Source organism: Mirounga leonina, unplaced genomic scaffold (assembly GCF_011800145.1).
Source record: "Mirounga leonina isolate KUSES-001 unplaced genomic scaffold, KU_Mleo_1.0 Mir_129, whole genome shotgun sequence".
In the NCBI taxonomy this organism is placed as follows: Eukaryota; Metazoa; Chordata; class Mammalia; order Carnivora; family Phocidae; genus Mirounga; species Mirounga leonina.
The window spans coordinates 65,413,222-65,431,420 of record NW_023270323.1 but is presented as its reverse complement, the minus strand read 5'-3'; the positions used below and the strand labels follow the sequence as shown (position 1 = coordinate 65,431,420).

Below are 18,199 nucleotides of genomic sequence, written 5' to 3'. Positions count from 1 at the left end.
GAGGTTTTTATTGGTTAAACATACTGTACTTCTGAAATTTTTGATGGGGTGGTTAGAAAATTGTTTCCATTTCTTACCTCATGGAATGTCTAACTAAAATTTCCTTGATTCCGTGATTTTGATGAGGTGGTAACAGCAGGTTGGTTTTATATAAACTATATATACACACACACACACACACACACAGAGTGATAAAATGTTTTGGAATTACTCACATACATTCTGTGGAGAAAAAGGTTCTGGCTACTTTTTCATGAAAAAGATTTCCATATAGATGTAATTGATAGAATGTTCTTCCTCCCTTACTCAGTTTTTTTAAATATATTTTTCCTTTGAAATTCAAAATGTGGAATCTTATGTTTATGAAGGACTAACATTTGGAAGGCTCTTAATTATGGTGGATTTTACCCACAGCATGCAAATATATCTTAGCCGTGACACTATCTGTTTTTGTAATCCTGGAATGTTTTTAATTAGATTCTTCATGGAACAATGGATTCAAATTTGCGCTCTATAAAATTCAGCAGATTTTATGCTATTAAAATAGAAGATTAGAGGATAGGAAAGACAGAAAATGTACATTTCATTTGCTTCTTTATTTAACCTTCACCTAAATGCTCTAATATATTTCTGCCTTATGTTTTATAATCTGGTTGAAATATGTTTCCGTCTTTTCTATAGGAGTATGAAGACCATTTGAGATGTGTGTTGCTTGTAGTTTTTAAAATATATCCTAAAGTTCTTGTAATGAAAAGTAGGGTCCTAAACATCTGAGTTTAAAGGAAGTAGACATTAGTTTATTGTTTGCCCACTAAACCGGAGAAAATGGACATTTTGAAACATTTTTAAATTTATTGGTTGACATCTGTCAGTGGTAGAATATTTTCTTGCTTGAGAATCTGTTTGAATGAAGGAGGCAATTATATTTTGCCTTAATGGACTGCTGGTACAGTGCCATAAAAACCAATTAGCTGCTGAGTCAGTGTAAATAACCATATAAGCTCTGTTTCAAATACTTTTTTTTTTTGAACAAAGGTTGGAAGCAAATAGATAAATAAAGAAAAGCAAGCAAATCCATTTTACATGTCATTGTTCAGCTTTCTGTTGCATATGTTGTAAATGAAATGGTTTCAATGTGAAGTTTAAGTCATGGTACACTGCAAGAATGAATGATACATACAACATCACTGTATTATCTTGGAATTATTATTTTTGCATGAAAGTTTAACACTATTTCATCATGAATTTTCCTTGTTTTATAATTTTCTGTGCATGCATTTTTTTTCACTTTTTTTTTTTAAAGATTTTATTTATTTGCAAGAGAGAGAATGAGAGACAGAGAACATGAGAGGGAGGAGGGTCAGAGGGAGAAGCAGACTCCCTGCCGAGCAGGGAGCCCGATGCGGGACTCGATCCTGGGACTCCAGGATCATGACCCGAGCCGAAGGCAGTCGCTTAACCAACTGAGCCACCCAGGCGCCCCTCTGTGCATGCATTTTCTAAAAAATATATAACCTCACTTATATATCATTTGTTTGCTTTAGTAGGAATATTTATCAATGGCATGAACTGCAGATTAGACACATAAATTTAGTGGTTATACTAAAATGTATTTGAGTGCCATTAGGACAGTTAGTGATCATTATAAGAATTCTGGATTCAGAGATTATAAAATAATAAATGAATTTTAAAATTTCTAAGAAAGGTCTTCAGTTATATTAGATGATAGAATTAGTTTGGCCACATTTGTGAATTAATGTTATTGATATTTCAGTGCTGAATATATCATTTTTAAAAAACTTTCATTGAACAAATTAATCAGAAGTGTAACTGCAAAATTAGACACTTTATCAATAAAACTTCCATGAGGGCATAAACATGTTTGCTTCTGATCACCATTGAATTCCATTCATATAGTATATTCTGTACAGGCAGAGTACAGAGGGCGAATGAATGAATGAATGAACGATTACTGGTTTTGTTTTCACGAACTTGAAATGATATTTATGAAAAGTAATGATATAAACTAGTTTTGCATTACTGTTGCGTTGAAAGAAATCTACAAGACACTAAGAATTTAAATTTTTTCTCATCATAGCTTTATATTATTTTGAGCAAATATTAAACAAAATGAAATGATATTTCATTGCCCTAGATTCGAAGAAAGTCCTCCAGTCAACAGTGTTGTGTCTGTAGCTTGCTTTCACTGTATTTTTCATTGATTACTTTTTAAACTTCTTAAGATCTAAATACAAGAATGGATCACAGCAAAAACAAAAACAAACATGTCTCTAAACCATCAATTTATAACATTCTAATCAATAGTGTAACAGTGAAATGATTTAAATGCCCTTTGTTGTATTTAGAGCTTTTGAAAAAAAGTACCCTTTCTCAAGACCTAGATAAATAATCCAGATGCCAAATCCATATTTTCTTCATATGATTTATTTCCTGTCTTCTGGGGCAAATCTGCCCCTTAAAAGCCAACAAACCTGGTGGAGGAGAGATATGTGAAAAATGACTAGAATACAGTGAGATAGAGAAGCACAGAGAAGAGAACGCCCTTGGGTATATAGAGAAAGATAACACGTAACCATACCTGAGAAAATCAAGTCAGGCTTTAGGAGGAAGCCATGCTTCAGTCGTCTTGAAATACCTAAACAATAAAATTCATAATAACGTAAAATTATTACTAACCTAAATGGGCTAATAATAGGGAATGATTAAGGAACTGTGGTCCATTTTGATAATGAGATGTTATAAAGACCTTAAAAATAACATCTTCCAAAATATTTTTTTTAAAGATTTTTTTAAATTTATTCATGAGAGACAGAGAGAGAGAGGCAGAGGGAGAAGCAGGCTCCCAAGGAGCAGAGAGCCCGATGCGGGACTCGATCCCAGGACTCTGGGATCATGACCTGAGCTGAAGGCAGACACTCAACCATCTGAGCCACCCAGGCGCCCCATCTTCCAAAATATTTAATGATATTAGGAAAACATGTACGGTATGATATTTGACATAGGTGTACAACACAGAATTCTCTATATGATAAGACTTTAATTAGATAAAATAAATACGCATACCAAAAAGACCCCTAAAACTCACTGATCTGAGTGTTGCATTATGAGCAGTTTGAATTTTCTTCCTCATATATTTTGTAAATAAACTTAAATTTATCTTGAATGTGAACAAAATAATTTCTGCTTTTTGGAGGAAGAAAATCATAACTAGTGTTGCCGATTATAGAGAAAGGATTTTACCTTTTGTGTGAGAGAGGAAGGGATGGTAACTTGGGGAATAACTGGATTTAGAGGATTAGAAAGCAAATTTGGAAATTGAGAAAGAAGAAGAGAACAGAGGCATAGAGTGCCTCATCCATGCAAGAAGTATTGTTATGTCAAATGCTACAATGAGTTCAAGAGCAATATTGTCTGAGGAAACCCATTGCGTATAGAAATAAGGAGGTCAGGGTGAACCCTGAGCATATTGAAGAAAGCCAGGAACTGTGAGAAGGACTTTGGAATTGGATAAGACCAGAATTTAGGCATTTCTACTTAGCCTTCTGGGGATATTTACTTGTTTTGATTTGATGTTCATTAAGTGTTGGTAATACCTACATGTTCAAGTATTACTAACATTGAGTAAAAATGAATCAATGTGTATGACACAGTATAGTCAATATACATATATATGTAGTTATTGTATTTATACAAAAATATATAAATATGCCAATATAAATATTTATACCTGTCTATATATTTGTATATATGTTTTTTAATCCAGGCAGAAAAGTGAAGCTCCTGCCAAGTATTTTAACAGAGGAATTTAATATGAGGAATGAATTCAGCAGTTGTGAAGGTGACACAGAGAATAGAAAGGTGCTTCTCCCTCCAGGGCTACAAAGATCTAAGAAGGAAAGGATATTATACAAAGTCAGGAGGTGGCCCCAGCAGGAGCTAAAATTAGGAAGGAGATCAGGGGACCACTGCTGGGGACATCCCCTGAGGCAGAGGATGGGAGGATATCCTGGCTTCTGGGCTCATCCTCCCTTCAGTCTCCACCAGTGCCTCTCATTGGCCAAATTCCACCAAAGCCAAAGTGAGCCTGGGATATATGGTTCCCAAGAGTCAGTCTCTGGGATACAAAAAGAAGAGGGGAAGGGGATGGGAAATATTTATTATGATGTTTACATGGATAGAAATGAAGCTGAGAGGCAAAATTTTTGATGGATAAAATATTTACAAAAACACTTAATGAAAGTTATTTCTTTGTGTCTTTCAAAACTAAGTGGGGAAAATTGTGTCTTTCTCAATAACAGAACCAGAGAGTAGAATTATTTTCAACTCTGACTTCAGTGCATGATAAAAACACTTGTGTTTGAATGCACCTTCTACAGTGGTTTTCACACAAAATATACAGAGTCCAGTCTTACTGAAAATACCTATGATACTTAATGGATTTGGAATTTAAGATTTACCTCATAAGAAGCTGCAAAATTATTTTTCTGAGTATAACAGTTTTTTCAACCCATAATATGCTTTCTGTAGAGGAAATAAAAGGTTTATAAAATTTAATATTCCAGCAGTAATTTCTTTTGTGAAAGATTTATAATTATCTCTAAAACATCTTGTACATCTATTCAGTGTTACTACATATTTCTCTTTCTGATATAGAGGTTATTAAAATGTACTCTGAAGTTAGTTTCTTACAGGTGCTTTCTCTTTTCTACAAAGTCCAGACTTAAATATTAATATTCCTGTAATGCCTAAAAATCAGGAGATTTTTATTCATTGTATGATTGCCTTATTTTTATTCCCAATCTTGCTCCACATTTAGGGCACAGCATTATTAATTTTAGTAGTCATTTTTGAGGAAAAAAAAAAGAATCACTCATGAAGAGCATCAACTTTGCTTCTTGACATGAATCCTGGGCTTGAATTAAACATCCCTGAGAACTCACGTTTCCATTTAAAAATTTAATTTTTTCATTGCAGACGTTTGGAACAGAACTCAATCAAGGTCATCCCTCCTGGAGCTTTCTCACCATATAAAAAGCTTAGAAGAATGTGAGTGAATAATATTCTGGACTATATGTAATTTTAAAAATTATACAGGTCATGACCATGCAGACATTCACTTACATATGAATATTTGAGTGTTTGACAACTTAAATATTAAATGATGTGACTTCTGATTGCTGGTTGTATAATACTATAATGTTAAAAGCTAAACTATGTAATATTTTAAAGTTCTCTGAAATTTAACATACTGATTTACACCCATGTGAATGTATGTGATCAATATAGTATGCAGTCAAATCTTAGATGCTCTATTTTCAAAAATAGGACATTGCATCTCTTATAATAATTTCAGAAAAGAGCCAATAGTTGATTTAAAAGTCTGATTTTTTAAAAATTGAAGATGCTTCAGATGTTTTAGGTTGCAAATTGTATACATGTATTGATAGGTGCAAAATCGACACTTAAAGGCAGTAAATAGCTTTCTCTTGCTGTAAATCCTCCCTGACATTCTATTTAATTTAATCTACCCTATTTCTAATCTTAGTGACCTGAGCAATAATCAGATCTCTGAACTAGCACCAGATGCTTTCCAAGGACTACGCTCTCTGAATTCACTGTAAGTATTGACCACATCACTGAAAGAAAGCAGAATACACAACTAATAATGGTTCCATTTTTTTAAAAAATCTGAATTTAAGAAAAATAATCCTTTAATTTTTCCTATGAATTATTAATAATATTAATTATTATCAATCTTAATGAATTTCGTCATTTTTATGGAGGACTGCTACCTGTCACTAAAATCAGCCTTCCATAAAATCAGCCCATTTTTAAAGGTATATATTTTAGGATTTGATAGTTTTGCTATTTAGAGAGAAGAGTAAGAGCCTCTTTATTATTCTATGTTGATATTATTGACAGTTTTTCTGTTTCTGAACTAAAGAGGAAATGTTTATTTTGGAACACTTTGGTCATTGTATTTATAATCCTTAAGCCAGTAGCCGCTCTCTGGGGAGAATATCAGTCCCCTTTGGAATGACGTTCAGTGGTCTTACAGAGAACAGTTAAAGATGCCCGGTGGGGGCCCCCTTGACTCCCTGCTTCATCTCCTTAAGACTTCCCTGAAAGAACCACCTTTACTCTCTCAAAGAACAAAGATAACAAAGTATGACAGCTTTTTAATGTCCAAAGGATTTTCAGGCAGATAACTACATACATTACAGTGATTGTAAAAAAAAAAAGGATAAATGCTGTTATTCTTTCAAATTTGTAAAAAAATCTTCAGAAGGCCACCAAGTAAGGTAAACTGTATTTCAGATTTTAACTTTAAAGTTTGACCATGGAGGGTGGCATGTATTTTTTCTAAGAGTATGCGCTTAGAGAGGGTTCTTATCATTATAAATGAAGGCAGGGCTCTCGAGAATTTCAGAAGTCAGTGGTGCCCAGTGGGAGTTCCAAGATACACATGCGGGAGGCCCAGATAAACACTGGGGGCTTATGTAACGCTTCACACTCACTCATACGTAGGGAGAATTCATCTGGGCACATGTTATTTCAGGTTGCTGTGCTGGTTTGCTCAGAAAACTATAGTTTTCTTTGAAGAAAGGAATTGAAAAACTATCACTTCACCTTTCACCTGCAGTATCTACTTAGGTTCATTTTTGTTTGTTGTTGATGTTGCTATTTTTTTTTTTTTTTTTGAGAGAGGGAATGGGGGCAGGGGGAGCGGGAGAGAGGGAGAATCTCAAGCAGACTCCTCACTGAGCATGGAACCCAACATGGGGCTTGATATCACAACCCTGAGATCATGAGCGGAGCCAAAATCAAGAGGTGCACGCTTAACTGAGCCACCCAGGCACCCCTCTTGTTGATGTTGCTCTAGTTAGCTAGAGGAAGTCCAAGACCAGAGGAACAATTGTTGGCAGAAAATGCAGAGTGCAGACCAGTACTGCTCTTAGGATGGGCTATCAGATTCTAAAATAACAAAGTTTAATGTAAAACTCAGTTAAATTACTCGAATTGTCCATAAAGTACTGTGTATGCCATTCTGGAGAGTAACATTGTCCAAAGTAAATACAGACCACGTTCCAGCCACACAAAAGGACAGAACACAAGTCAAGTCACTGTACCAATGCCTGGTCCTTCAAGTATCTGTGCCTCAAAGAAAACCAGTAAATGTCAAAAGAGAGAGAAACGGTTAGAGAATTCTTATGTAGATCTGTTTGCTTGCAGTTTACTATTAAGCTATTGCCTTAATGTTAATTGACACCTTCTGGCTGTGAGAATTAAAATAAATGATAAAAATAAATAATAAAAAATAAATAAATAATTAATAGAACATATAATTTGTTTCTATATTTATTATATTATAGATTATATTTAATATATAGAATACACATTTATTAACTACTATGTTATGTATTTTATTCTACTATATATTACACATTATTGGTATAGTAATGTGTTATATTAATATTATATATTAGATTTATTAATAAACACAGTTACAACTAATTTTATAAATTATTACATACCGGGGCACCTGGGTGGCTCAGTTGGTTAAGCGACTGCCTTCGGCTCAGGTCATGATCCTGGAGTCCCGGGATCGAGTCCCGCATCGGGCTCCCTGCTCGGCAGGGAGTCTGCTTCTCCCTCTGACCCTCCTCCCTCTCATGCTCTCTGTCTCTCATTCTCTCTGTCTCAAATAAATAAATAAAATCTTTAAAAAAAAAATTATTACATACCTACCCATATAAATATAATAGACTCATAGCAAATAATAAGAGAAATAACATATGTAAAAGAACATACTTGCTGAAATGAGATCTTAATCTTCCTGACCAGAGCGCCATGTACACAGTTTTTTCAGAAAGCTGTAACAAAGCGTTATCTTTCCCTATAGAACTGACTTTTAGTCAGTGCGTTAAGTCACTGGGGAATTTCTAGTTCGAAACCTAGCAGTATGCAGAAGAGTAGGAACTGTTTTCCAGAAGTGGAATTACCCACATACTGCCCCGTAACATCAGAAAGCAGATACTTTATGAAGAGTATCAAACAGCTATACTAGAGAGAGAGTCCACATATTACAGCTGGTATCATTTTCCTCATTGTGTTCAACTTTTGAATTGACCTTCCAAAGATTAATTTATTTACCCCTTCATAAAGTATATAACTCTCCAGACCTGCAATAGCCTTTCTCTTCATTTCACCAAAATCATACATTCCACAGAGATGTGTAGGGACCCTGTTGTGTCCTAACCCTACTCAAGGCTCTGGGGATGCATGAGTGAACAAAGTACAAAAGTCCCTCCCTCATGGAGATGACCAACGATAAACTAGATACTGGTCAGATGACGTATTATATCTGATGATTATAAAATGCTGGGCGGCTCACTCGATTAAAAGTCCAACTCATGATGTCAGCTCAGGTCATGAGCTCAGCATCCTGAGTTCAAGTCCCGCATGGGGCTCCATGCTGTGTGTGGAACCTACTAAAAAAAAAAAAAAAAAAAAATGCTGTGAAGGAAAATAAAGCAAGCAGAAGTGACAGGAGTGCCAGTGGGGAGGAGAGCTGAAACTTTAAACAGGATGGTCAGTAAAGGCCTCCCAAGAAGGTGATACTGGGCAAAGACCTGAAGACTCCAGTTGTAGGAATGAGCTGGGCAGATGCATAGAGAAAGAGCATTAGAGACGCAGAGAACAGCTAAATATGAAGGCCCTGAGACGAGAGTGTGCTGAGGGTTTCAAGAAAGTGCAAGAAAGGGGTTCCTGGGTGGCTCAGTCGTTAGGTGTCTGCCTTCGACTCAGGTCATGGTCCCAGGGTCCTGGGATCGAGCCCCGCATCGGGCTCCCTGCTCCGCGGGAAGCCTGCTTCTCCCTCTCCCACTCCCCCTGCTTGTGTTCCCTCTCTAGCTGTCTCTCTCTCTCTCTGTCAAATAAATAAATAAAATCTTAAAAAAAAAAAAAGAAAATGCAAGAAAAAAATGTGACTGGAGGGAGGCAGAAGGTTGAACTTGAAATTATGCAGAGGTTGAAGTTGCTGATAGCGGCAAGGTCTAGGACACAACCACGAGGATGGAGGGACAAAAGATGTTGACAGATTATAGGTTTGCGGGAAAAGAGTGGGGTTGGAGAGCATAATGTAATAGTGAGGGTTTAAATCTTCCAGAAGGAGTGGAGTGACTTCCAGGGGAGAGTGTGGGTAACTGCGAGAGCCATGCAGATAGGCAGCCCTTCTTTTTTTTTTTTTTTTTAAAGATTTTATTTATTTATTTGAGAGAGAATGAGATAGAGAGAGAGAGAGCATGAGGGGGGGAGGGTCAGAGGGAGAAGCAGACTCCCTGCCGAGCAGGGAGCCCGATGCGGGACTCGATCCCGGGACTCCAGGATCATGACCTGAGCCGAAGGCAGTCGCTTAACCAACTGAGCCACCCAGGCGCCCCTAGCCCTTCTCTTTTTTAAATCAAGTGTTTGCTTGTACAGGTTTCTCTCACATGTCTTTCTAGAACTGTACTCACGCACTTAGCCATTTTAATGTAGTCACTGCATTTGCTAAAGAAGCAAAAATAATTAAAGGTGATATGATGCCAAATACCTCTAATGCATTTATTAAATAAAAAGAACTATTTTAAATAGTTCTCAATTACCAAAATAGTATATCTTAGAGAAAATCGGGCTTGATTTATTGAATGTTTTAAAGGTCTCTCCTATTAAGGGTGCCTGGCTGGCTCAGTCAGGAGAGCATATGACTCTTGATCTCAGGGTCATGAGTTCAAGCCCCACTTTGGGTGTAGAGATTACTTACATAAATAAAGGTCTCTCCTATTAAATAATTGCATTAACATTTATTTTGATTAATGTTAAAATTTATTTTATTACATATTATTACTATATATTATTGATATATTAGTATATTTTATTATTAACTTAATATATTACATATTAATGAAAAATGTCATTCAGAATACATGTACTATTGGATCCTTTTATCCTCAGTGCTTTTTATTGCCCTCTTTGTGAGATCAACAATATTTCTATAATATTTAATAATAATTTCTTAGGGATTCAGTATATTAGCATATTAGGCATTGTCTCTAAACATCTTTTATTGTTTTCCATTGACTGGTTGGGAAACATAATTTTATAGTACAAAATAAAGAAGTTTTTTAGTAGTATAGCATAGTGGCTCAGCAAGATAGTCTTTAGGACACTAAGTGGCTGGTGTTCAAATGCTGACTCTAAGACTTCACCAGGCACATGGCTGAAGTAGTTATTAATTTCCTTGTGCCTCAGTTATCTATTTCTAAAATGGGGATAAGATCACTCACTTACTGGCCTTGTTAAAGCACAGATGAAACATTCCAGAAATAACAGAGAGGGCCTTGGCAAACTCTTCTCCTGAGTAGATTTGTGTGTTTCTCAATTTTGATTATCCCAGAAAATGTTTTTGCCTCAACATAATAGTTTTCCTCTTTTTTTTTTTCATTAACCCCTTGCAAACTATTGTAGTGCTTATTCTAATTTCCCTCTTCACTAACTAACGCCCAGTTCCACAGAGGTCCACAGATGGCTGCATTTTAATTTGATTGCTCTATTAACAATCCCTACGATCTTTTCTTAAATGTTAACCGCCAAGTACTTTACATTTTACTGCTGGTTTTCAATGAAAATGTAGCAACCTCGTTTCCTCTTTATCATATTATCTTTAAACCTGCTTAGTGTTTTAATTCTCAGATATACATTGTTTTTAATGTGTAAGTATAGTTCTCTGACATTTATTTGAATAATGAAGTCTGCCCATAACACCTTTTTCATGATAGCCATCTTACAGGTTTCCGTTCTGAAATTTTTTTTTTCTCTTTAGTAGTAGATCTGTTTTCTGCCAGCTTTCAACAGGGGAAGGAGATTTCAAAGACCGGCCACCAGCTGTTGGTATCTCCTACTATCTTAACCTTGAAGCTTGCAGGGGTGAAACTTGGCTTAGAATTCTTAGCCTTCCTTCTGGTAGCAGGTACAAGAGCTGCTTAAGGTTTCCTTAAGATTTCCCTGTTGGTCCAATGGACTGTAAAATAATTCTCGATCAGCATACTTGTATACTGTATACAGTATGCTGAATATAACTTATGTCTAAGAAAACTGTAGAGAAGCTACCCAATTTGTCACTGTTGGCATTTGGATGATATTATCCAAATCTCTTAGGTATTTATTTTCTTTTCAGCTGAATCCATTTTCATCTTTTAATTTCTTTTAAAATTTTCTTTCCCTCATAGGAATGTAGCACAAATTCTCACTGGCTTTCTTGCACTTTATATCTTTATGTGATGACATGTCTTTTCCCCATTTTTATGGATTTTGGCCCTATTTTTTGACTCTCATCCAGCTTCTCTGTCCTGGTCTTTGGATTTTTTATATTTTCAACTCCTTTTTCCTTGTTACCATTTTGATCTCACTGTGTGTAAGAAAACTATACAAGCTCTAGTATTGCTATACCTTTTTGTAGAGAAATCTCATTCCCATCACATTTAGTATTTATTATTTTTATGATTGACAGTCCATACCCAATAATGCCTACACAGATTTCCTTCATCCTTTTGTGATATCCTCACATATTTCCCCGTGTACCCAAATTGTCTGATTAACAACAAACATCTATTTTTTTAACATGATCTTAAAGAAAACAATGATTTGTTGGGAAAAAACTAGTTTCACAATATAAATAAGACACACCTCCTAACTCAACCTCCATTCATGCTATTTGAGCTAAGCTTTAAAGCAAAGTCCCAAATGAACAACCTACTAAATTATTCATCCCTTAATTCTTTTTTCCCTTTTATTTTTTTAATTTTAATTCCAGTAAAGTTAAATACAGTTATTAATAATATAGTGATTCAACAGTTCTATACATTGCTCAGTGCTCATCGTAAGTATGCTCTTGATCCCCTTCACGTATCTTACCCATCCCCCCACTCACCTCTTCTCTGGTAACTATCAGTTTGCTGTCTGTAGTTAAGAGTCTGTTCTTTTGTTTGTCTCTTTTCTATTTGTCCATTTGTTTGCTTCATAAATTCCATGTATGACTGAAATCATATGTTATCTTTCTTTCTCTGACTGGTTTATTTCACTTAGCATTATACTCTCTAGATCTCTCCATGTTATTGCAAATGGCAAGATATCATTCTTTTTAATGGCTAATATTCCATTGTATATATAACCATCTCTTCTTTATCCATTCATTTATCGATGGACACTTGGGCTGCTTCGATCCATATTGTGGCTATTGTAAATAATGCTACTAATAAACGTAGGGGTGTGTATATCTTTTTGAATTAGTGTCTTCGTATTCTTTGGGTAAATAGCCAGTAGTAGAATTACTGGATCATACGGTAGTTCTATTTTTAAAACTCCATACTGTTTTTCACAGTGGCTACACCATTTTGCATTCCCAAGAATAGTTCATGAGACTCCTTTTTTCTCCACAGCCTTGTAACACTTGTTGTTTCTTGTCTTTTTAATACTAGCCATTCTAATAGGTAGGAAGTGATATTTCATTGTGGTTTTAATTTGCATTTCCCTGATGAGTGATGTTGAGCACCTTTTCATGTGTCTACTGGCCATCTGTATGTCTTCTTGGAGAAATGTCTGTTCATGTATTCAGTCCATTTTTTAATTGGATTATTTGGAGTTTTTTTGATGTTGAGTTGTGTAAGTTTTTTAAATATTTTGGATACTAACCCTTTATTGGGTATGTCATTTGCAAATATCTTCTCCCATTCAGTAGATTGCCTTTAGTTTTATTGATTGTTTCCTTTACTGTGAAGAAGATTTTTATTTTGATGTAGTCCCAATAGTTTATATTTGCTTTTGTTTCCCTTGCCTCAGGAGACATACCTAGAAAAATGTTGCTATAGCTGATGTCAGAGAAATTGTTGCCTGTGTTCTCTTCTAGGAATTTTATGGTTTCAGGTATCCCATTTAGGTCCTTATCCATTTTGAGTTTATTTTTGTTTATGGTGTAAGAAAGTGGTCCAATTTCATTCTTTTGCATGTAAGCTGTCCAGATTTTCCAACATCATTTGCTGAAAAGACTGTCTTTTCCCCCTAGCATATTCTTTTCTTCCTTGTAGAAGATTAATGGACCATATAATCGTAGGTTTATTTCTGGGCTCTCTATTTTGTTCTGTTGATCTACGTGTCTGTTTTTGTGCAACACCATACTGTTTTGATTACTATGGATTTGTAGTATATCTTGAAATCTGGGATTGTGATACCTCCAGTTTTCTTCTTTTTCAACATTTCTTTGTTATTTGGGGTCTTTTGTGGTTGCATACAAATTTTAGGATTATCTATTCTAGTTCTGTGAAAAATGCTATTGGTTTTTTTGTTTGTTATTTGTCTTTTTATTTTTTATTTTTTCAATTTTATTATGTTAATCACCATACATTTCATCATTAATTTTTGATGTAGTGTTCCATGATTCATTGTTTACATTCCGTATAGCACCCAGTGCTCCATTCAATATGAGCCCTCTTTAATACCCATCACCAGGCTAACCCATCCCCCAATCCCCCTCCCCTCTAGAACCCTCAGTTTGTTCTCAGGGTTCATAGTCTTTCATGGTTCATCTCCCCCTCCGATTTCCCCCCCTTCCTTTTTACCCTTCCTACTACTATCTTCTTCTTTTTTAAAAAATATAATGTATTATTTGTTTCAGAGATACAGGTCTGTGATTGAACAGTCTTACACAATTCACAGCGCTCACCATAGCACATACCCTCCCCAAAGTCCATCACTCAGCCACCCCATCCCTCCCACCCCCCACCACTCCAGCAACCCTCAGTTTGTTTCCAGAGATTAAGAATTCCTCATATCAGTGAGATCATATGATACATGTCTTACTCTGATTGACTTCATTCACTCAGCATAATACCCTCCAGTTCCATCAACATCGTTGCAAATGGGAAGATTTCATTCCTTTTTATGGCTGCATAATATTCCATTATATATATATACCACTCTTCTTTATCCATTCATCTGTTGATGGACATCTTGGCTCTTTCCACAGTTTGGCTATTGTGGACATTGCTGCTATAAACATTGGGGTGCACATACCCCTTTCGATTCCTACATTTATATCTTTGGGGTAAATACCCAGTAATGCAATTGCTGGGTCATAGGGTAGCTCTATTTTCAAATTTTTGAGGAACTTCCATAGTGTTTTCCAGAGTGGCTGCACCAGCTTGCATTCCCACCAACAGTGTAAGAGGGATCCCCTTTCTCCACATCCCCACCAACATCTGTCATTTCCTGACTTGTTAATTTTAGCCATTCTGACTGGTGTGAGGTGGTATCTCATTGAGGTTTTGATCTGGATTTCTCTGATGCCGAGTGAGGTTGAGCACTTTTTCATGTGTCTGTTGGCCATTTGGATGTCTTCTTTGGAAAAATGTCTGCTCATGTCTTCTGCACATTTCTTGATTGGATTATTTGTTCTTTGGGTGTTGAGTTTGAGAAGTTCTTTATAGATTTTGGATAGTAGGCCTTTATCTGATATGTCATTTGCAAATATCTTCTCCCATTCTGTTGGTTGCCTTTTGGTTTTGTTGACTGTTTCTTTTGTTGTGCAAAAGCTTTTTATCTTGATGAAGTCCCAATAGTTCATTTTTGCCCTGGCTTCCCTTGCCTTTGGCGATGTTTCTAGGAAGAAGTTGCTGCACCTGAGGTTGAAGAGGTTGCTGCCTGTGTTCTCCTTTAGGATTTTGATGGACTCCTGTCCCACATTTAGGTCTTTCATCCATTTTGAGTCTATTTTTGTGTGTGATGTAAGGAAATGGTCCAGTTTCATTCTTCTGCATCTGGCTGTCCAATTTTCCCAACACCATTTGTTGAAGAGACTGTCTTTTTTCCATTGGACGTTCTTTCCTGCTTTGTCGAAGATTAGTTGACCATAGAGTTGAGGGTCCATTGCTGGGCTCTCTATTCTGATCCATTGATCTATGTGTCTATTTTTGTGCCAGGACCATACTGTCTTGATGATTACAGCTTTGTAATAGAGCTTGAAGTCCGGAATTGTGGTGCCACCAGCTTTGCTCTTCTTTTTCAACATTCCTCTGGCTATTCGGGGTCTTTTCTGGTTCCATACAAATTTTAAGATTATTTGTTCCATTTCTTTGAAAAAAGTGGATGGTGTTTTGATAGGGATTGCATTAAATATGTAGATTGCTCTAGGTAACATTGACATCTTCACAATATTTGTTCTTCCAATCCATGAGCATGGAACGTTTTTCCATTTCTTTGTGTCTTGCTCAATTTCTTTCATGAGTGTATCATAGTTTTCTGAGTACAGATCCTTTGCCTCTTTGGTTAGATTCATTCCTAGGTATCTTATGGTTTGGGGTGCAATTGTAAGTGGGATCGACTGCTTAATTTCTCTTTCTTCTGTCTTGCTGTTGGCATATAGGAATGCCACTAATTTCTGTGCATTGATTTTATATCCTGCCACTTTACTGAATTCCTGTATGAGTTCTAGCAGTTTTGGGGTGGAATCTTTTGGGTTTTCCACATAAAGTAACATATCATCTGCAAAGAGTGAGAGTTTGACTTCTTCTTTGCCAATTCGGATGCCTTTTATTTCTTTTTGTTGTCTGATTGCTGTGTCTAGGACTTCTAGTACTATGTTGAATAACAATGGTGATAGTGGACATCCCTGCTGTGTTCCTGACCTTAGGGGGAAAGCTCTCAGTTTTTCCGCATTGTGAATGATATTCACTGTGGGTTTTTCATAGATGGCTTTTATGATATTGAGGTATGTGCCCTCTATCCTTATACTCTGAAGAGTTTTGATCAAGAAAGGATGCTGTACTTTGTCAAATGCTTTTTCTGCATCTTTTGAGAGGATTGTATGATTCCTGTTCTTTCTTTTATTAATATATTGTATCACATTGATTGATTTGCAGATGTTGAACCAACCTTGCAGTGAAGGAATAACTCCCACTTGGTCATGGTGAATAATCCTTTTAATGTACTGTTGGGTCCTATTGGCTAGTATTTTGGTGAGAATTTTTACATCCAAATTCATCAGGGATCTTGGTCTGTAATTATCCTTTTTGATGGGCTCTTTGTCTGATTTTGGGATCAAGGTAATTGTGGCCTCATAAAACGAGTTTGGAAGTTTCCCTTCCATTTCTATTTTTTGGAACAGTTTCAGAAGAATGGGTATTAATTCTTCTTTAACTGTTTGGTAGAATTCCCCTGGGAAGCCATCTGGCCCTGGGTTCTTGTTTGTTGGGAAATTTTTGATGACTGCTTCAATTTCCTTAGTGGTTATAGGTCTGTTCAGGTTTTCTATTTCATCCTGGTTCAGTTTTGGTAGTTGATACATCTCTAGGAATGCATCCATTTCTTCCAGATTATCGAATTTGCTGGCTTATAGTTGCTCATAACATGTTGTAATTGTTTATATTTCTTTGGTGTTGGTGTGATCTCTCTACTTTCATTCATGATTTTATTTATTTGGGTCATTTCTCTTTTCTTTTTGATAAGTCTGGCCAGGGGTTTATCAATCTTGTTAATTTTTTCAAAGAACCAGCTCCTAGTTTCGTTGATCAGTTCTACTGTTCTTTTGGTTTCTATTTCATTGATTTCTGCTCTGATCTTTATTATTTCTCTTCTCCTGCTGGGTTTAGGTTTTATTTGCTGTTTTTTCTCTATCTCCTTTAGGTGTAGGGTTAGGTTGTGTATTTCAGACCTTTCTTGTTTCTTGAGAAAGGCTTGTGTTGCTATCCACTTTCCTCTTAGGACTGCCTTTGCTGAATCCCAAAGATTTTGAACAGTTGTGTTTTCATTTTCATTTGTTTCCATGAATTTTTTAAATTCTTCTTTAATTTCCTGGCTGACCCATTCATTCTTTTTTTTTTTTTTTTTTTTGCTGGTGTTAACTTCTTTTAAAATTTTTTATTGTTATATTAACCACCATATTATACATCATTAGTTTTTGATGTAGTGTTCCATGATTCATTGTTTGTGTATAACACCCAGTGTTCCATGCAGAATGTGCCCTCTTCAATACCCATCACCAGGCCAACCCATCCTCCCACCCGCCCCCTCCAGAACCCTTAGTTTGTTTCTCAGAGTCCATCATCTCTCATGGTTTGTCTCCCCCTCCGATTTCCCCCCTTCATTCTTCTCCTCCTGCTAGCTTCTTCTTCTTTTTCTTTTTAACATATATTGTATTATTTGTTCCAGAGGTACAGATCTGTGATTCAACAGTCTTGCACAATTCACAGCGCTCACCATAGCACATACCCTCCGCAATGTCTATCACCCAGCCACCCCATCCCTCCCACCCCCACCACTTTAGTAGGATGCTCTTTAGCCTCCAAGTATTTGAGTTTTTTCTGACTTTCCTCTTGTGATTGAGTTCGAGTTTTAAACCATTGTGGTCTGAAAATATGCAGGGAATGATCCCAATCTTCTGGTACCGGTTGAGACCTGATTTGTGACCTAGGATGTGATCTATTCTGGAGAATGTTCCATGGGCACTAGAGAAGATTGTGTATTCTGTTGCTTTGGGATGGAATGTTCTGAATATATCTGTGAAGTCCATTTGGTCCAGTGTGTCATTTAAAGTCTTTATTTTCTTGTTGATCTTTTGCCTAGATGATCTGTCCATTTCAGTGAGGGGGCTGTTAAAGTCCCCCACTATTATTGTATTGTTGTCGATGTGTTTCTTTGCTTTTGTTATTAATTGGCTTATATAATTGGCTGCTCCCATGTTAGGGACATAGATATTTACAATTGTTAGATCTTCTTGTTGGATAAACCCTTTAAGTATGGTATAGTGTCCTTCCTCATCTCTTATTATAGTCTTTGGCTTAAAATCTAATTTGTCTGATATAAGGATTGCCACCCCAGCTTTCTTTTGGTGTGCATTAGCATGGTAAATGGTTTTCCACCCCCTCACTTTCAATCTGGAGGTGTCTTTGGGTCTAAAATGAGTCTCTTGCAGACAGCATATTGATGGGGCTTGTTATTTTATCCAATTTGATACCCTGTGTCTTTTGATTTCCGTTTTGATTTCAATTTGGTTAGATTTTAGTTCTTTTATTTCTCCAGAAAGGTTTTCTCTAATAACTTCCATGCTTTTTTCAAGCCCAGCTAGTATCTTTATAATCATCATTCT

General features: G+C 36.1%; 1 protein-coding gene across 6 annotated transcripts in view; it reads left to right on the top strand.

The window, feature by feature from the left end:
- Positions 1-18,199, top strand: part of SLIT2 (slit guidance ligand 2) — a 364,058-nt gene that overhangs the window by 247,796 nt on the left and 98,063 nt on the right. For all 6 annotated transcript variants that reach the window (XR_004679286.1, XM_035005227.1, XM_035005226.1 and 3 more), the window contains 2 exons: positions 4,996-5,067; positions 5,567-5,638. Coding sequence is in view for 5 of the 6 variants with exons in the window: in XM_035005227.1 (XP_034861118.1) it covers positions 4,996-5,067; positions 5,567-5,638 (144 nt within the window). In the remaining variant the exon portion in view is untranslated. The remainder of the gene's footprint in view (positions 1-4,995; positions 5,068-5,566; positions 5,639-18,199) is intronic.